The 21,802-nt window shown below is 35.7% G+C and overlaps 1 protein-coding gene across 1 annotated transcript in view; it reads right to left on the bottom strand.

The window, feature by feature from the left end:
- Window positions 1–3,121: 3,121 nt before the first annotated feature.
- Window positions 3,122–21,802, bottom strand: part of LOC116166431 (nephrin-like) — a 45,480-nt gene continuing 26,799 nt past the window's right edge. The window contains exons 6-14 of the mRNA XM_031481386.1: window positions 5,580–5,731; window positions 5,352–5,496; window positions 5,152–5,282; window positions 4,937–5,096; window positions 4,586–4,888; window positions 4,231–4,527; window positions 3,753–4,180; window positions 3,415–3,708; window positions 3,122–3,361 (exon numbers count right to left, since the gene is read on the bottom strand). Of these exons, the coding sequence (XP_031337246.1) occupies window positions 3,347–3,361; window positions 3,415–3,708; window positions 3,753–4,180; window positions 4,231–4,527; window positions 4,586–4,888; window positions 4,937–5,096; window positions 5,152–5,282; window positions 5,352–5,496; window positions 5,580–5,731 (1,925 nt within the window). The 3' untranslated portion in view covers window positions 3,122–3,346. The remainder of the gene's footprint in view (window positions 3,362–3,414; window positions 3,709–3,752; window positions 4,181–4,230; window positions 4,528–4,585; window positions 4,889–4,936; window positions 5,097–5,151; window positions 5,283–5,351; window positions 5,497–5,579; window positions 5,732–21,802) is intronic.

Genomic DNA, 21,802 nt, shown 5'->3' with positions numbered 1-21,802 from the left:
TGATGTTTTCTAGTCCGGTGTAGAGTACATGGAAGTGAACTGATGATAATAAATATGAGCAATTTACATTATTGTGTAAGAGTTTATAAACAAAAGCAACACTACTTTTACATCTTCTTGTTTCAAGCGACTCTACAACGATTGAGCAAATTGTTATGGTCGGTTCCTCTAACAGGGTATACTCCATCTACCTTAAAAGCCATATATTTAAGCGTCCTTCTTTGTATCGACTCTAATTTTGTGATCTGATAATGATATGTTGGGTACCATATTAAGGAGCAATATTCCAGTTTACTGCGTATGAGATGAAAAAATAATTTTCGAATTGGTGTTATATTAGTGAACGACTTACACATGTGCCAACGTTTTCAGTGACGAATTGTATAATTCATCTATATGCTTCTTAAAAACTAATTTATCATTAAAATATACTCCAAGATCTTTTATGTCTGTACAGTGATTTAAAATAACGTAATTAACGTGGTATCTAAATATAACTGGTTCTATTTTACGCGTGTATGACATAACTTTGCATTTTGGCGTGCTTAATGATAAACGATTGCTGTCAGACTGTCACACCAATCTTTCAATACATTTAGTTGCTGTTGCAGAAACAAACAATCACTATTGGATTTGATTGACATATACATTTTCAAATCATCTGCGAACAAGAGGATATTACAATTCAAAGCAGAGGTAATGTCGTCCATAAATAATAGAAACAATAAAGGCCCAAGGTTAGAGCCTTGGGGCACTCCAAAGCTTGGAAAAATGGGATTTTCTGCTATAATGTTATAGATTCCAAAACATGCACGATGTAGGTAAATTTTACTGTATAATATGTAACCTCCGACTGTCTTTGGTTAGTCAAACTAGTGATTTTCGTCGTCGCCACCTGAACTCTAAGGTTTGAAAATTTTCATAAAGCATTGCAAAATGTGTCAACAATTACATTAATTTCCGTTTTCTATAAAGCCTACAGAGGTGTACCTATCTATTTTCGGTTAACCCGCAGAAATTCTAGGGGTGGGCGAGATGTAACAAAACAGTTTCCTGAACTGAATCCATTTATTTAAATTTTTTAGTTAAGCAATAAAGTGTTAACTGTACACTTTTATAGCTCATTGGTTCAATTTCCGCTAGATGGCTCCGTTTGTAGGAATTTAAAAAATAGGTCCTTGTTTTTGAGAAACTAAATCATGCCCGTGACTAAGTTTTGAATTGAGGCACAGGCTAAGACCTCTTGCATTGTCACACTATTTCTTTAGGTACTTTATCAAAGAAGTACAATTTTTTTCATTAAGTGATATGGGTGCTCAAAAATACTACAACTTTGAAAAAATAAAATGGAACCATGGCTTATAAATCAAAATGAAGAGTATTAAAACAACTTTCTTCCCACTAGAAAATAATTTCACAGATGTTCAATATGACCCCCTCCAGATACTCGAGCTATATCCATCAATGCGTGCACGATCGTCCCAAACCCTTTGTACATACACCCCTTCTCAACGAACGGTTTATGCCAACGTGTGATATACCACCTATCAGGAGGTTGAACACCATACTTCATTCGTACGTTGAAGAACTATCGTAACACAAAACGCTTTCTGTTTACCGGTGGCCGTCAGAGCTTCCAGGAATCGTGACAGAGTGTAATGTGTTCTCCTTTTTCTCATTGCTGTTTTCGATTTTGAAAGTTACAATATTCTTTTTGGATCGACCTGTACCTTCGCAACCTACCACAATCCCGTAGCAACATCAGTGTTGGGAGTGTTAGAATTACACTCAGACTGGACACCCTGTTGCGCAGTGTGACGAGCCTAGTGTTTATATTGCTATTTGCTGTGGGACTGCTGGAGTGACTTGAATTCCTGTCTGAAATCTCAAGGAAACGGAAAATGGGGGCAGTATAGGATCGCGTCTCACCTCCTTCTCCGAACAAGACGATCCCTCAATTAAAATCGAAGATACATCAGATTTTTCTCATCCCGAATTGAACGTTACCACTAACTCAATAATGCCGAGGCTGAATCTCACCACGACTTTCCATCTTTTGGACCAGCTTTTATTGGTTTTGTATGCCATTCTATGTTACCGAAGTGTGAAAAGCCGGATGTAGTGAGGGAATTTCAACTCAATTCTTTTTCGTCGACTGACTCAGAACATTTCGGTGTACTACCAACACACGAATAAGTAACAGAATTAGCTACGGAAACGCGAACTGATATTTGAGGGTTGGAAGTGGCTGAATTCTGGCCTCAACTGACAGCTGCTAAATCCCCTTTTTTTAAAGGTAAAATATTAATTACGAAGCTGCCGTAAGTTTCGCGCCCATCCAAACACTACAAATTTATCTAAATTACTCCAATTTATGTTCATGGACATGCGAAAATTAAAATATAAGTAAAATACAAAAGACGCAAGCAAAAACAGATAATTATTCCCTTCGGCTAAATTTAATATGCTATGCATTATCCACTCGCATATTTGGGCAGACCTCAATTCCAATTACAAATAATTGACGTTATCCGCACCCCTTTTCGCAAAGGTTATAACAAAGCAATGAACAAGATGCATTAATCTCGAGACAGTTTTAAGCCACACGCAAGTTTTGTGAATTATTATAAAAGCTACGTGTAAATTATTATGTATTCAATTCAATTAATCAGTTGTAAATGAAAAGAAATTACTTTGCATTACTGTGGAACATCATTATCTATTACCCGCAGTATTACACATTTTTGTTAACATCACTCCGCCATTTCTTACATTTCACATACCTCCCGGATTTTCCCGAAGACTATTTTACTACCGAACGAAGATCATTACCCTCTGATACCCGAACCGCCTGACTTCATGTTACGTTATTTATTTTATTTTATTAAGTATTAATTTTCTTTTCCTCGACAAGAGCACATGTGGATCACTGAAGGATATGGTAGATGTATTTTAGATGTTAGCTAACCAATTTTACTATCAATAAATAATATAAACCGCCTAGCAGTTTTTCTGAGTCTTACCCAAAAGTGATGATTGATGATCTTGCTTTAGTTGGGCGTTTCCAGTGTTTCATAAACTTACCTTAAAGTTTCTGATACTGTGAAGTAAAAGAAAATACGTTATTTTATATTTAATATAAAATTTATATCTCCATTTACAAAATCTTATAAAATATTAACAACATGAAAATTTGTATCGAACATTTACATTTAATTTTATTGTCAACAAATATGATTAAATAAGTAATGTTTAAAACATAATCAACAGAAATAGTAATAAAATTCTCTTTAACATAACGTATCAAACGACAAGGGAGGGGGGCCATGCAGTGCGAGATCAGTTCTTAACACGGGTCCATCTGGGAACAGTTTAGGTAAGTTAAAGTAGAACGCCATAATGACCTAAATTTACCTGTGTCCTTGACAGGATAGGGTCACTACCACTATCATTTATCGTTATTGGCTCATTTTGCATGGAGCAAGATACGTGTGGATGCACTACTTGACGTTGCTTCCTTTGTAAGGTTGATAACGTATATGGAGGGCTGAGAGGCTGCAAACACGGTAGTACTTGAGTAGAGGGTTCTCTTCCACCATACACAATCGCCTCCTGTCGGTATAACGCATTATTAGGCGCTGGTTTGTTGTATATGATATAAGGCACCCCTCGATTAGGTATAGAAAGCTGAGTGAACTGCTCTTCATTCTGGAAGGGATTCGTTACACGAATGTTAACTTAATTTGAACTACCTGATCCGACGTCCTATACTCATCATAGTGACTATTTTGCCCTACTATAACAACGGGCGCTTGAAATCTAGGATACGTACAAACAGGGCCGTTGTTAATTAATATATAACCCTGTTTATCGTCCTCAAAAAACTCCTCCGCGTTGTTATGGGGGATAATGTCTGGATTCTTTTCTTCTAAGCTTTCCATACTTCCATTCATTTCGCCGTTGGTCTCAATGTTGCCCTTATCCGCTCCATTGGTTGTACATTGCGTGACTGACAAGGATAAACCCTCGTCATCGTACGTCTTAAGTTCGCGTTCATTTCCGCAGTGTCGCAAGCGAATTACAATTATAACGGTAATTGCTATTAGCATGAGGGCTGCGACAATTCCAATTAAGGCGCCCAATAATGGACTTATGTGGAGTGGCACAGATGTAGAAGCGGCTGAAAAATTAAAGTGAAAATTTAATTTAAAAAAAGGAGAGGCAACTTACAAATGTGCTTCTCTGCCGATTTTAAGGTGGACGCAGGTAAATGTACGGTGGCGCTCTTTCCCTTTTTATTGGAAGCGTAGAGTTGAACATCAAAATCATTGCCAGATTCCAATCCTCCGACAACAAATATTGGACTTTTGGATGAGACACTGCTTACCAATTTATGCTGTTGAACGTTGTAGATTTCCATAATAAATTCTTGCTGCAAACCACCGTCAAATCCTTCAACGCATTCAACAAATATGGATTCTGTAGTCTGATTTTGAATGGAACAATTTGAAAGAGCGTCAGGTTTACCTATAAACATAAAACGATTCGAAAGAAAAATAGTATGAGGTAATTTATACTATTATACCAGCAGGATTTACGTAAAATACGCAGGGCTCTTTTTGCTCTCCTATTTCATTTCTTCCGCTACAGAGTAAAGTCCCGTAGTCGTATTCTGCCGCCGGTTTATACGATAATATACTACGCGAACGGTCAGACGTAACTAAATTTTGCGGAAGCTCCACAATTAGAGCATTGTTATCGGTGTTATTAAATTTCCAAACGAATTGAATATCTGTGGGATTCGCTTCTAGTTCGCAACGAATTTCCGCCACTTCCAGTCTGGCAATTCCATACGATTTCGTTTGTCCGAGTTTGCATACAGGTGCAACTAAGTAGAAGTTTCTAAAATTCCACCAGAGACAAAAGCCAAACTTACATTTAACGTCGAGCTGTACGGAATTACTTTCGCCATCGCCCTCCTGGTTGCTCCCAACACAAGTATAGTGTCCCGCTCTATTTCTCGTTACGCTTTGTAAAACCAAACTCTGGTTACTCACTATTGTCCCCGAGGTGGGATTGTTATGCAGAACCTTTCCCTAATAAATACCACGTTTGATACATAAATTTAAAGCAGCCTTCTACATAACTCACGTTATGCCTCCAACTAACCCTATATACCCAGGGATTGGATTTAATGTTGCATTCAAAATAAACGTCTACCCCTTCACGAATTGTACTTCCGTTTAAGTTACTTCCCAACTCCAACGTCACTAGTGGCACGTCTACAAATTTGCCACAATTCAAAATTGATTCGATTCCTAAACTGGAATAAACAACAAATAAAATCTTACGATGTATGTCCAATCTCCAACCGTCCTCAATTCCGCTATCGGCAATAAGTTGTTGCTGACCGCGGCACGATAAGTATTTTCCGGCATCTTCTATAGAAGGCACAAACGTCAATACGCTTGTCGTTGTATTACCATCCGGACTCGACTGAAATGTCATTCATGAATGTAGATAAAAGGATAACGAGACAACGCAAGTAATTACTAAAAAGGGTCACAAAAACAACGTACTGTTTCTCTAGTGTTAATCATTTGAATGCTTCCTTTCCACCATGTTATTGTAGGAGCAGGACGAGAACCAATAACCTCGCAACTTAACTCGTATGTATTTTCGGCGGAAAGAGGCCTGTTTTCACCCAGCAGTTTTACCCAAAGAGGTCGCACTGAAAAAAAATCATTCATCTTTTTTTTCCGTGATATAAAATGAAACATCGTCTATGTTAGCGCCAATCTGTCGGTAAAGCTGTATTTCTAGTATGCAAACGCAACTTTTGCCCTGCTCTATTAGTAGAGCAGTAGTTGTAGTCACGGTTTTGGAACCGACTGACTGCATATAAAGGTTACGTTATAATCGTTTGTGTCATTACTAAACCAAGATTTAATTTCGCCTTATCTGATATTTAACGAACTTTTCCATAAAAAGTCTTTCGAATTCGAGAACAGTAATAATTTTCTATCTAAACGTATTTACGTGAATGAGGAATTGTTGGGGGGTATTAAGGTTGTAATAATGCCGACAATAAGGGTATATCTTCTTGGGTTGGTAAAGAATGCGAGTAAGTAGCGTAATGTTCGGTTAAAGTTATGGAAGTGGCTAGCGGGACACCCTATATTTAACATTATTCAAAGTTTGATCAGGAAATCGTGTGGGATTTTGTTACAGGCACATAATTGACTATATTTAATTTTATTGGTATTTTTATGTTTTATGTTACGATTGACCCCAAATTCCAGATAACAACATGCATACTGGGCTACCGAGTTTGGAAAGTTTAATCCGGCAAATTAAGTAAGTGTAATTAACAATGAGTTGCAGTAGATCGCATCCGAATCAGTCGTTGGGTGGTATCATTAGAAGTGGGCTTAAAAACAATGTAACGATCACGATACTAGACTTAAGCATAACATTCGAACTAAGTACTGTAGGTTGTCAAAAACACAGGATGGTGTAGTCCATCAATCTCAACTTGTTTACAACAGCCTTCCTAGTAATATAAGATCTCTGCCCATTGGAGCTCTTAAGTCCCGCCTCAAAACATTGAGTTAATGAAAAACTGTTATGCGATGTAATATGTAAAATTGTACTCTGTTATCCTCCTTTGTTAGTTAGTCTCTGAATGTACCTTTGTATTTTGTTTGTAATATTTTTTGACGACCGGAAGTGTACCCACACGGATAACGGTATAATAAATATTATTATTATTAATTGAGCTAAATTTTAAGACCAATTACATTTTTTTATGTTTATCGCAGGCCGCAGAATTAAATAAAGAAGTTTTAATTTTTGGATGGAAACTATCGAATACGCTGTGTCGACTGGAAAACCCGCCGACCCCTCCATGAAATACGCCAATTTTATAAAAGGTAAAGGCGTTGTTTAGAGGGGATCTTTTTGCCTTTGGTGTTTAATAGGTAGTAAATTCACTTTTTGGCAATTTTTCACTGTACGTTTTGTTCCGTAAACTTTAAAGGTAAAGAGCATTTGCTATTTTTCTTCCGCCAATCATAAAGGGTGTATTTTTTACTATTCCTGCATTTAATTTTCCGTAGATACCGCTAATGAATTTATACTTTGTCGCTTCCGTTCCCGTTAGAGCAATCGTGTGCCGTAAATTATATTTTAGTTGCTTCCCTGTACGTAACCACCCGCCGAATTTTCAACTAAACCGTTTCTTCAACTGACCACCTGTGGCTACCGATTGAGATGAACCTCCGAGACCGTTCCGAAATCACCGACGTTGGCCAGAAGCAAGGCTTTAATCGTCTGGTGGCGCTCGAGTCCGTCCGTTCGTCCATGTACGGTGGAACTATGACAGTAGATCTCATTCTTCATTGCGCCTTACGTTCTACAGCTATATCAATGTATTTGAGGTGTTTTTCTGCATCGGTTTTAGTTAAGTTGTTAGTGTTGGCAGTATGACCATGTCTATTATGTAAATTGATTTTTGTGTTTTATAAGTGTAATGTGTGGTCTATTATTGCAAATGAGCAATGTTGTACCCCAAAATAATTTACTTATATGTGCGTGACTTTCAAATATTATCTGTGGAGTGCATTTGTAGTATGAAGTGTTATCTGCAATGTTACCAACCGTGGCAGAATTCCGCTACAGTAGCAGAATACACAAAAAATGTAGCCAATTCCTTTGTATAAGGCTAATCTAATAGCCGTTGTCAACTACAGAGAAATAGGTTCAACAATATAAATAATGTTCTTCTAAAAGTCTAAATTGGAGAAATTATTCACAAAAATAACGAAAAATACAAGTAAAAAAAGTCGTCTTACTTTCCAGTACCGATAAAAAGAGCCCCGGTTTCAACAAAATTTCAAAAATGACAGTATCGTGAATACAAAAGTATTTAGTTGATATTAAAGACACAAGATGAAATTAGTACGATTTTTCTTGGTTAAAATGCCAAAGCTAGCAACTTATTTAAAAAAAATCAGATACAAGTATCTCTAAAATTGAAGCCCTCTTTCAAAAAATTGCACTAGCAACCTGCCAAAACCAATTAGAAAAGGTTCATTTACCTCACCAGATTATTTTATCAAATTTATTACATACAGAAAATTATTAATTTTAAATGAGACGACTCAAAGCCAAAGTAAGATTATGTTTACATGCCACCCGTAATATACGTTTTTCTGCGAATATTTCCAAATATTGGCAATCGAAATATATAAATTAAGTGTCCAAAAATTGGAATTAGATTAAAGTGTAGCGAATTTCAGCTGAAGTTAGATTTTCGCGATTGGAAATCTGTAATCTTATTTCTTTCCTTCCTTTGATCAAACCTAAAAGGGAAAACTTTAGTCGGTGTGTAATGTCATTAAAATTTAAATAAAGAGGTATGGTCTCTGGAAATTCGTTTTCTTACTTTAAATTCATCGAAAAGGAACAATTGCCGTTGCCATTTTCCAGAAATTAAAGGATTTAATCGAAATTAGTTTTCTATTTTTTTTTAATTAAATTCATTATAGTTAAATTTTTCCTTGAAAGCTCGTTAGGAATTCAGCATGAGTGACTCTACTATGTCTATTTTACCCTCTCTTTCTTTCGCCTATCGTTCAATAACTATTCTTACACAACAGTTTGAGAGTTAAAATTTATAAGACAAAACGGAATAAATAGATTTGACCGTTTCGTTGACGACTAAATTTGTTATATCCCCGAAAAGGAAAAATGCGATTTATGTAACAAAATCTAGGTGATCATTGCAAGTAAGTCACGGATTATCTACCCTCTAATTTGCATTATGTTTGTGCAGCTAACCTCTTGATTTACTAATTACTAGTTGTTATCGCTTCTACTCATGACATATCACACTAATTACGGATTTTGCCTCTCGCCCCCGCCCTCAATTTGCATATGAAGTGAGTACATATACTCTGCAACGTGTCTGCAAACAGTAGCTTTCTAATCGATAATTTACACCGTAACTGTTTTGAGACGTAAAAGCTTCAAACATATAAAAGGGAACGTATCCAATCATGGAGAGGAGTTTTGAAATATAACACCATACGATGACTTCAATTAAATTGAATTCCACATGGTTTTCTTTTTCAAGCTAATATACCTTTGTATGAACAGAACCTGAAGCTTATATATAATTAACTTTATAATGAAACTCCATTTTACTTTTGGAACTTTATTGTCAACACGTCTCCCTTCTTACCGTGTTTTATCTTGGCTTTCGCATCCCGTTTTTATGGATGTAATTTAAGTTTCACGTTTTTTTCATTTATAAAGGTTGTGCCCCCAAACTATTAATCAGCAATTCAACATTTCGAGCGTATCGGCACTTATTGGAGCTCTGTAATGGAGCATGGAGTGTCTAAAGATAAGGATATACAAACCAATTCAGTTGGTGTAAGATTATTTGCTATTAACGTAGGAAACTAATTTAACTTAGCGTTGATAACCTGCCTAAGTATTACGTTACAAACCTAAGGACTTTTTGTGATCCCAGTGCAGTGCTACATTTAAGTTCTTATAAGACAAAGTAACCTTGCATAATTTAGTGTGAATCGCTTACCTACGTCAACGTAGAAACTCCTTGATCCCTTGTCAAGGTAAAAGCAGGCGATGCAAAATAAACCTCTAGAGTGATACCGATAATGGCACTCTCCGAAATTTTCCATTTCTAAATCAATCCAGAGTAGACAGGATAGCAAAAAGTTACAAATTGCTTTGAAATAAATACAGTTCCCTCGCGATAGTAAAAGCTTTTGCTAGATTTTGATTAGCGTAATTGCGATTATGATCTTCTTATCGCTGTGCTATTGACGTTGAGCACGAATGATTTCTGTAACATGAGCCCTAAATTAGTTTCGGAAAGTTTATGCATAAATCAAAGTAGAAAATAGCAGGAAGCAACCAGAGTTAGTGTAATGTAATAGCAATAGACCCCTAAAAGCCGGTGTGGATCATAAGGTTTCCCTTGCGTTAAACGACAAGTTCCAACTTCGTCAATTAATATCGAAACTCAACTACCGCAAAAACTGAATTAGTACATAATATGAACGCATTTGACAGTTATTGGCTTTGCATAATATTCACAATATAGCAAATTAATCATACTTCAACAGAGATCGAGTTTCAATTAAATTCTGCTATGACAACAAAAATTATTAATTTTGGGAAAACGCTTATTTATTTACCCCTATGCAATTAACTCCCGGTTATCGGTTACGTTCACGAGTGTTGACTTTTGTTCATTATTTAATAACGTCCTCATACATTAAATTATACGTATCTCATTAAAGTGGCTCTCAGTTTACACGTAAAAAAACGTGATGACAGCTTCAGCAGAAAAATTTGGATCTAAAAAACCTCATCCCCTAAAATGTATCAAAACAAATTGTCCGGTATAATTTTAAAATTGTAATAAATATGATCAATAAGTCTTTTTAATTAATTCTATTTTACTACGAAGTACGCTTGCAGTAAATAATTAATTGGTGACGCTTGTTTAAGGAGGGTTCTTATTAGTCTATTTTATTGATCAATAACATTGAGTCTGTTATTGAAATGATGTAGTCTAATGTGAACGTCCGTTCAACGATATTGCTCGACCATTTTTGGTTTCAAACAAAGTGAAAGACATTTCTACTTTTCGTATATCAATGGGAGTGATTCAATTTCACTGAACAGTTTTTGACCGTGTAAACGAGCATTCAGTGACATTGATGATCGTTTTTTTCTGCCTACATACAAAATTTCATTTAAATATCTTAACAAATAAAAACAAGTATAAATTGTGTACAGCTGTTGTGCAAATAAAGCGCATTTTTTTAAACCGAAATAGCTTTTGTTTTGACATCACCAATGGATCTATTTCTTGCAGACGTCACAATCCCCCTTTGTGAGTACCCTCTTCCGACAATCCGTTCTTGAGGTACAAGGGAATATACCCGATCACGATAAGAGGTCGAGGAGGAGGACTATGGTTGGTAGAAATTAATTCCTTTTGTTGAGACCTTTAATTAGAATACAATGAGATAAAATTGATTTTTAACCCGCACGAACAAAACGCAAACAAGACCACATTTTTTTTTAATTCTTAAAAAATGCGCTAAAAATTGGATTGTGCAAATACATAAATTGGAATGCGCATGCGCAATTTTTTTTGCATTTGCATAGTTGGTTGAAGTTTAAGGAATATTTACAGACACAGAAAACCGGGCATTCATATGTTCTTTGTAACAAGAATTATAAAAGATACCCTCTTTTGGAGGTTCGGGTAATTTTTGGGATGTAACTTTTTGGTCCGTTAGTCTACGTAACTGAAAAACAATAGCGACCTTTCTTATATCTTTAAAGAATGTGTGTAACGATTTTTTAAGTGATCGGACGTTTCTAAACAAAATTATCGTGAACACGGACAAACAGGCAGACGAATTGACATACAGACAGACAGCAGTACAAAATTATTAATGATCTCGAGGATCGTTAATAATGTCAAATTTCAAATAGATCATTCTTAACTGATTTTTATAGGCATCCCGTCACCTACCAAAAGTTTTACTAAACCACCTTCATATGTGGGTTTTAGGTCCAGGGTCGGACTCACGTTTTTTAAATGTTAGCAAATAATACGAACGCCTGCACGCACAATTTTTTGATTTGCAGCAATTTTTTAAACTGCCACATTCTAGACAGTTGTCAACGTTCTTGAATCATGTGAACAAATTTGCCATTCAATTCCATGTTCAATGGTATAGATTCAATGTTATTGATCAATAAAATAGACTAATAAGAACCCGCCTGTACTTTCGGGCATTAGTTTGGCACTGTTATCACGGCCTACTCCGGTGTATAAACATGTAATTAAGAGGTAGGTACTTTCGGGAAAAATATTGTATAACTCAAAAATACCACAAACACGGGAACTTCGGTATAGGACATCTACCTACACTCTACAGGGTGTTACATGACCGTATGTAAAAAAAAATGGGTGATATAGGGATCAAGACAAGCACTTCAATGTCAACATACATCTTCTTATATCCTTCGATTCTTCCCTTCATTTGATTATGGCATTTGTTTTGATTGAGTGTTTTTGACACTTTGTTTGATATCTTCAATTCTAACGAAAAAAGAACGGCTAAGAAATTTAATTGTGCTATATCTGAAAATTCAGAGCAGGAAATATTAAAATTTTTAAAATCTTTAAAAGTATTAAATTCGAGAAAGACAAGTCCACCATGTATTTTAGGCTGGATTGAAAATATAGAAAGCTTGAAACTACTTTGGTCTGATTTAAGAAGCAATTTCAATTTTGAATATTTACTAACCCGACGGTTAACGCAAGACTGCATCGAAAATCTATTTGCGATTCTTCGTGGAAAAGGTGGAAACAACATAACACCAGATGCTGCAACATTTCGACACAATCTCAGATCTGCAATGACTAACCAATTGTTGGTACCATCTGATTCTAGTAACTGCCAATTAGATGCTGCACAATTTTTGTTAAAAAGAAAAGAAATAATAAAGAAGAAGTTATCCCCTAATATGACAATATGTTTACCAGAAGTAAGTGACACACAAAATTTGATAAAAAGTAACTCAAAAACTATGTAGTTGGCTGGGCTTTTTCTAAACTACCTCATAAAACATGCCAAAATGCACTATGTTCTGAAGAAAGCTACGGTGAACGGAGTAATGTGCATATTACACTTAAGCAATATGATAATGCCAAATTACTTCTTCCAAATGTAGTAGCAACTAATTTATGTGAAAAAATTAATCAATATTTTGAAACAAACGTTGAAAATCTTTTAAAAGAAACAAATATTGGAGTGAGAAGTAAATTATCCAACATTATTGCAAGTGATGTTGAGGCAGTTGGTGTCTGCACATATTGTAAAAACGTGGTAATCAATAAATATATTAATGTATTAATCAAATGTTGGCTACAGAAACAAAATGATCATACTGCCAAATGTAAAACCAAATCGAATAAAGCCAAAAAATTTTACATGAATAAATTTGTATGAAAGATGCACCCGAGTTTTATTTGCCTTTCGTTATCCCTCCGTAATATCCCCAGTAGGTAGTATAGTAAGATAAGTAAGTATAACTGCATGGCATCATACAAAGAGGTAAGGGAGGGTAAGTGTGTGTAGAAAAATTTTTAAAGTTTCCAAAGATCTCGCATTTTCTAAAAAGTGTTAAGTGTTAAGAGCTTTTAATTCATATGTTGCCCCAGTTACCAATTTTTACCAATGCATCTTTACCTTTATGTCTGTGTTTTCTTTTTTGGTGTCGATATTACAATCGTGCTGGATTTTCCATATAAATGCATGTAGTGATGTGTGGAAATCTACAAAATTTGAGGATTCAGAGCAGTTTTTCGAATTTTCTAATTACCTGTTAAATAAAAAAAATACAAACTTTTTAAGAACACAAAGGAAAGACTTTTAAAAACATAAACAGGTTGTTTACAAAATATATAAGCTCTTAAGGCAAAATAAAGATTTAACTGTAGGTACTGCTACACTAAAAGTTAGCTGAGAGACTTCCTTTAGTAGTTTATTATATGAAACCTCTAGTATTCGCATGGTTTTCGTATTATTTCTTCATTATTCACTTCCTCCAAATAAACTTACCCCACCTTACCTTATTAGAAACCTGAAAAGGCAAAGAAATTATCTACCAAGGTACCATTACAGAAATGAGCAGATGAATATTAACTCGCTTTTTTAGGGTATTTATTATTTTTTACAGATTATTTTGCAAAATTCTTATGGATAAACTGATAATATGATGGTATTTGATAATATCATACCCCTATGATGTTAAATACTCTTGGGAATATAAATAATTCTCTTCTTATTTTTTCGTCATTGCACACCGCGCCGTAAAGATGGCGCTCATTCACGTGTCACACGTACGCAAATGCAAATAGTAGCGAGTTTCCTGTATTAATATATTAAGGTATTTGGTAATGGGTAGTGAAATCGAACCAAGTGATACACAATTCTCCATTTGACATTGGATTGGTGTGGTATCTTCAATTTTCAAATTGAGGTGTTGTAGGTATTCCCATCCCGCGTGTCCTAAAATTGTGCAATTAGCTCCGCTATCGTGTAGTCCTAAAAATGGTGTGCCTAGCAGGGTAACTTTTAAGTATGGATGATTGTCTCCTTAAGCATGACCAATTATATAGTTTAACACCGCCGTATTGGTTTCCTGCAGACGGTCCTGAAGTATACGTTGCGTCTTAAAATGTCTTGTCGAGTTTCTGAACATGCGAAGAAAGACTCGACGCTTCAATTCCTCGGGCGAGCGTTTCCCGCGCATTTTCTGCAGCTTCTTACGGTTTCTCCGGGGGTTCCGCATTTATAACAGTATATGTTCTTGGGTTCCAGGCATTGTATGGCATAATGGCCATGTTTTGCGCAATTCCAATTGTGAATTGCAGGTAGTATCAATTTGGTGTTGAATTGTTGAAGTTCGATGTTTTTGGTAGGCCAATGATGGTTCTAAACATTGCTGTAGATTTGTTGTAGGTGGATATCGTTGCATACGTTTAGCTACATCTTCTATACTTCGGCATAATCTTGTTAATTCCTGTAACGAAAATATATTTTGTAGCGCTAGCGATTTTTGATACTCTGGTAACAGACTTCGTTTGATGATTTCCAATCGGGTGTTTTCTATTGGCTTGCTTCGTAAACGGTCAAATAAATTTTGCATATTGGAAATAAAACATATAATCTTCTCATCTGGACCTTGTGTTCTTTGACGTATCTGTTCCCATAGCCTATGTTCATAGTCGACGGGAAAGAAGGCTGATCTTAACTGACAAACCAAGTCATCCCAATTTGGAAGAGTGTTTCGTATCGAACGATACCAATTTAAATCTGTTCCACCAAACATTTCTGCAGCTGCTTGAAATAATTGCGATTTGCTGTAGGCATGTGCTAGACGTAATTCCTCTATTCTTTCTAAGAATTCGGTAAGACAAGCGGTACGTAAATGTATGTAGTATCGAAAAAGGGTACAATCAAGAGGCCATCGGTCTAGTTTTAAGTTAGTTAGTAGGACGTTAAATCGAATGAAAGAGAGAGAGAGAGAGTGGGAAAGTGCATGTGAGGGTCTTCTGACCGGGATGGCAGGTAGTCGCTAATGGGCCGCAAAAGTGGACTGACGTACTTTTGTCAATTTTATCTTTACTTGTAATTTCAATAAACGACATTTAAACTGTTTGCTGTTTACTTTTTACGTTCCTAAGATAACGAGTATTACATGTATAGCTATCTCTGTTCGCTATGCTCTCGCGCGTTTATCTCTCACACGCTCGCACTCGCTGGGATTTACTATACCTAAATTTTTTAACTTCTAAGACGTCTGCCACTATTAAAGCTACACTTAATATCGTCTGCCAGGATATATTTTAAAGTAGTGACAAAAAGAGGAATTTTTTATGTATAACTTTTATACGGTCCTCATGGTTTACTTCAGGGTTGTTTTTCCCTACATTGAAGGGCGTCTTTCGCTACCAACGCTGCGCTTGAAATCGTCTGCCATAGCATATTTGAAAACTATGGAAAAAATGGGATTTCTTGATACAAATCTTTTCCGTGACCCTTATAGTTTGGTAATTTAGTTGATCACCTAAAGAAGTCACCTATTCAGCGCCGCTCCAAGTTAATGCTGCCACTCACGACTGGCAGACGAGTGATTTTATTATTAGTTTTCAACGTACTTTCAGCCTGTATTGTCGAATATTTTGTCGCTTATGGTTTAGTTACTATGTACGCTGCCTCCCGGACTATAACGATGTATCAATCAAAATAGCTTTCAGATTAGCTACGAAATCTTAAGAACAATTTTTAATGTGAATTGGTGTAAAATCACGTAAAGAAGGTCAATGTCAAAATTTTAGATGCAATATGTTAATGGCCTTCAAGATAACAATTTGATGACCTTTCGAACTTCACATTCCTTTCAAATAGTGGAAAATAGATCAAGTTTCTGAATATGTTATAGCATATACCATCTAGGAACGTTTAAATATATTTAGGTAGAAAATGAGGAAGATAACTAATAATTCAGAATAATTGGGGCTAATTAAAATGTAACATCCAGGATCTTCCGCATTCTAGTTACGAGCAAGTTTGGTTCGACTCTTTGAAGCGAAGTGTAGTATTAACAGTCCATGTTGGCCCAATTGTAGATTTTACATTGTTTCTGGCGATTGGCCATTTACCTTTACATTCACCTTGATTGCGGTTATCAGTACCAGTTTCTTGTTAGGATAACGGACGGCGGCCATTCCCTTGCGGAAGTTATTGGAAAACAAGGTCAACTGAAATTAAAATACCTAAGCTAGTAATTATCAGGGGATAATTCCTCTTTCAGGAACATTTAAACGATCATATTTGTAACAATTTAACCTCTTCAAGGACATATGATTGTGAATAATTTAGCCGTTAACGTACCTGAAATCGTGTAACCTCATCCGTACTTCGATATTTGAGTCGGTTTTGTTTTGTTCTCAATTACTTAATCTCATTCAGCGCAACAATTTGCGTTCAGGGGCACGTTCCGATCTTGGGGATTACACAAGCGGTCAAGTGAGATATTAATGCCGAGCGTGTAGACTTGGGGTGCCGTATTGCTTTCGAAATTGTTTCAGGAATCGGACAGAGCTCTCTCTAATCGAAAGTTCTTCAATAACAATTAAAGGTAAGGTTATTATCTATTTATCCTTGTGCATTGTGAGGGGAAGTTTAACTAGGTTATTGAATTGATTTTGATTCCTTGCTTCTCCCCAGTTATTTTATACAGGGAGTGTTAAGTTTTTCAAAGAAGCTGAGTGGCGCTCAATCTTACGAAGAAGCTTCGAAGATTTCATCCCCTAATTGCTAAAGAGAAACTCAAGCCCTTTTACTTTTACAATGACCGTTTATGTGGCGGAGTTTTTAGAAACGCATTTGAAGCAAACTATCTTCAAACCTTCTACGCAAGTCCTTCAGTACTGCTATTCCCACATTCGAGCGATTTAATGCAAGATATGACGCTCCTTTCACGTTTTTTCTAATACGTCCACTTGCTTTTTATTTTTCAAGAGATCTTTGTCTCCGTGAGATTTCTGACCGTTTCAAGAATGCATCCACCCTTATGTTTATTTGGTTTTTCCATTAAAGTATACGTTCCATTTATCAACCGGAACAAATTTTACGAAAGCATGACTGACATTCCGTGCACGTTGCGGAAATAGCTATAACTCGCGTACAGTTTGAATCAAATTTTCGTATTCTTATATATGCATCACGACGCGAGTAGAGTATAATGAAGTCCCTAGATTTAAAAGTGCACATTGATATCATTTTTCTTTGAAAAGTTAAGTTGAAATGTAGATGCCTACACCTTTTAAATGCTGTCCTGTGCACTCCGGATATTAAATTCATCTTATGATGTGGATGTGCATCGACTTAATCCTCCAGCCTCTTGTATCCATGAAAGCGTTTGTAAACAAACACTATAGATTTTCAATTTCTTGCAAGAGCATCTTTCCGATTTTATTTATTCCAATAGGTTGTACTGTACAACTTCTGTTGCGATAATTTAGGAAGAAACGATTAGAACTTGTGTGTGATGGCCTCAGATTGGTGAAGTTTTAATAATATTAATCCACTTCATGTCGGTGACTGCAAATAATCGTGATACGTTATTTTTTGTTTTAGGGACGGAGATTACAGAATCAGCTTTACACTCCACATCGTTAACCGACATGTTGGTTAATTCTTCCCTTCTGCAGGCACCACAATACCTCATAATTAATACGACCTAAAGAATATTTAGTATTGTAAAACTAAAATGGGATACCACAATAATAAACTTACTTTCATTGCCAGATAAATGTTATCCGGCGCCTCATTTATAAATTGCGAAATTTGGTCAAAATCTAAGATTTTAGACTTTTTCGGTTGATAGCCGTGAGAGAACGTTTTTAATAGTGCTTTAGTGCAATTACTCTTGTTAGTTTATAGATATCAAAGTTTTCCTTAATGTTGAGCATTGTGCGCAATATGGAATAGTTCGCCCAAATTGTCGAACTTTCTTTAGTTTTGGGCATTTCATTAAAATATGCGATGAACACATTTTCTGAAATAGCAGTTACATTGTGTTCAAGTTTCCAAGTTTGAAATATTTTATATGTCCGTTCGTAGTGCTTTTGGGACTTAACGGGTACTAATTTGTTTACTGCATCGATGGCAATTTCTCGCAATTCTGGCGGAGTGCAAGATAATTTATCTTCACTCATTGTGATGTAAAAGATGTTAAATAGTGCTTATTATGTAAGTTCTTATGATGTAAATTAATTTAAGCAGGATATTTAAATCAAATTAAAGCTTAAATAATTCGAATTAGTGATGTGCATAACCGAATGATTTCAATAATCGAGTACTCAGTAACTGAGTGATTTCAATAATCGAGTGATCACTCGAGTACTGAGTACTCGTAAACTAAAACTTGAATGAATGAAACAATAAATGAATAAACAGTGGCTAGCGAGTAGCCGAGTAGCGACCTACGTCATAATTCGTAAAGGAATTTAATTCTGGACGCCGAGAATCGCGTACCTGGAGTACTCGTAATTCGAATATTCAACTTTACATTATAATTCGAGCACGCTTTTCCATTTACACCAATTCTGCTGATTATCAATTATAATGTCATAAATAAATAAAACCGATCATAGTTCATATACCCTGGCCAATTGTATTATTTTTTAAATGTTTACTGTTTTCAGTTTCTGCTTAAATATTTGGGTAGGTATTCCTCAAACAAATTCTTCTTACCTACAGCGAAAGTTGCAGTGCTAAAAATAAAATATTAAACATCTGTTAAATGACTCATTTCCGAACGTGACAAACTGCAAAAATAACAACTGAATGACTGCAACTGCAATAGAGTTTGAGATTAGGTAGGATTGAAAACGAGGCAATGCAAGATTCTTTTTTCATTAGATATTTTTCCTTACTCGTGGCAGGAAGTCTGTTTTTGTTTTGAATGTTCTGCAGTTTTCATTGTTCCAGTAGGTACCTATATTTTATTGGTTTTGTTAAATTAATCATTACTGTTTGATCTTTAATTACTTAGTGTGGGTGTGGGTTATTTGTGAGTTACTATAAATAAAAAACTAAAATAAACAATAAACTAATAAATCATGAAACCGGGATCACGCAAGCGGTCTGTAGTATGGAATTACTTTTCAAAAAATGATAATACGAATAAGTGTGCCACGTGGAATAAATGTAAAAAAGTTATTACATATTACGGAAGCACCACGAACCTACGGCAACATTTGCGCCGAATTCATCCGACTCTTCCCGTGGAAGAAGTTGATCCTCCGGTTGAGGCAGATCCAAAAGATCAAGATATACCTTCAAACCAGGATTTGGCTACACCAGGACCTTCTCGGGCACCACAGGCACAGGCTTCAACATCATCGGCAGAAACAGCATCCGCTCCGCCAACTCAACAACCCCCAAGGAAACAATCAACAGTAGTACGTGCTAGACAATTAAAATTATATGGGACTAGAAATGAATTAACGCAAACAGAGATTTCTGCGATTGACAATAAACTGGTACAGCTAATAACTAAAGATTTCCAACCGTTGTCAATCGTAGAAAATAGAGGATTTTTGGAATATTCCAACATTTTGCAACCCCGTTATACAGTACCGAACAGAAAAAGACTCACCCAAGAACTTCTACTTAACGCGTACCACAAATCTGTGACAGATTAAAAAAAAGTATTAGAAAATGTACAAAACGTTGCAATCACAACGGATATGTGGACTTCGGATAGCAATAAAAGTTACATTACCGTGACTGCACATTTCATAGATGCAGATAAGTTGCAGGCGCGAGTGTTAAATACGAAGGAAGTGTTAGGTGCACATACGGGAGAAAATATTGCAAATGAACTTAAAATAATATTTTCTGAATGGAATATCAAAGACAAAATTGTTACAATAGTATCTTATAATGGGGCCAACATCAAAAATGCAGTAAATGAACATTTTAAAAAATACCACCATCCCTGCGTAGCCCATACTTTAAATCTATCCGTTACAGAAATCTTAAAAAGTGATCCAACATTAAACAACCTTTTAAAAAAATGTAGAAGCGTCGTTGCTCATTTTAAACACAGTGTTAGTGCTAGCAATAAATTGAAATCAACTCAAGATCAAATGGGGTTACCAATATTGAAAGTAAAACAAGATGTTCCAACGAGATGGAATTCTTGTTATATTATGATAGAACGACTGCTCGAAATCAAGAACCCGTTAAGTGTCGTTATGACGAATATTCCTACATCTGCCGAGTTTTTTCGACCAGATGAATGGGAAATCTTAAGAGATTGTTTGCAAATTTTGAAGCCTGCGTACGATTTAACAAATATTTTCTCGGGCGAAAAATATCCAACAATGTCTGCAGTCATTCCATTGCTTAGGGGATTTCAAATCAATCTTCGAAACATGAACCCTAAGAATGAAGTAGGAATCCAACTGAAAATGAAGTTTTTGGAAGTAGTTCAACGGCGGTTTGGACATTTTGAAAGTAATAAGATTGCAGCCATGGCAACTATATTAGACCCTAGGTTTAAAAAATTGGGTTTTGGAAGCATTGAAAATGCAAACAATGCAGAAAAAATGATAACAAACGAATTGTGCAAGATTTCCTCAACAAGAGACTCAGTACCGACGGCATTATTGGCATAATCTACAAGCACCAATGAAGATAATGGTGCCACAGCAGCCACTGATGATTTGTGGTCCTTTTTGGACCAAAAGGTAGCAGCATCAAAAACCTTAACGACACCATCATCAACGGCGACAATAATGATGCGGAATTATATGCAGTTGCCAATTTTGAACAGAAATGAAGACCCACTACAATTCTGGTACAAAAAACCGTCACATTATGCCAGAGTTGTCCATTCTTGCAAAAAAATATTTGTGCATTCCTACACTGAAAAAAAGAAACTCTTAAACGAAATGATTATGGCTTTGACTAAAAAAACTGGAGCTTTTGAATAGGTCCAAGAGCAATGTTTCTTGGTACAAAGCATCAACCTTCTTTGTATAAGTTTACTAAAATTAGTGCAAGCAAGTGAATTTTTCATTCTTTTAATGGTTAACAATCTTACCCCAAAACCTATATACGAAATATTTCTTGGTGCAAACAACTGAATAACTTTCTTGAAGATTCACGTTTTTGATTTAAGAAACTCGATTTTTGGCTCAAGAACGTTGTTATTTACCAGAAAAGCAACAACACTTATTGTAAAGTGTTAGAACTTACATACAGTATAATTCTTTCTTTGCCGAATAGTAAATGCTTTTGCTTGAAGAAACATTTCACTACAACGAAGTAAATTTTTCATTCTCTCAATGGTTAACAATCTTATCCCAAAAACCATATATGAAATATTTCCTGGTGCAAGCAGCTAAATAACTTTCTTCGAGATAAACGTTTTTGACTCAATAAACTTGTTTTTTGGCAGAAGAACTTTTTCATTTACCAAAAAAGCAACAGCACTTATTGTAAACGTGTTAGAACTTACCTACAGTATAAGCTTTTCTTTGTCCAATAGTAAATGGTTTTAGTTGAAGAAACATTTACCGATTCAGCCAAAAGCTCCTGCTTTTCGTTTAAAATCATATGATTTTTGAAATAACAGTACCCAGATTTTGATTTCAGTC

The sequence above is a fragment of the Photinus pyralis genome, unplaced genomic scaffold (assembly GCF_008802855.1).
Source record: "Photinus pyralis isolate 1611_PpyrPB1 unplaced genomic scaffold, Ppyr1.3 Ppyr1.4_LG1, whole genome shotgun sequence".
NCBI classification, from domain to species: Eukaryota; Metazoa; Arthropoda; class Insecta; order Coleoptera; family Lampyridae; genus Photinus; species Photinus pyralis.
The sequence above is the reverse complement of the archived record's forward strand: the minus strand, read 5'-3'. Positions and strand labels throughout refer to the sequence as shown.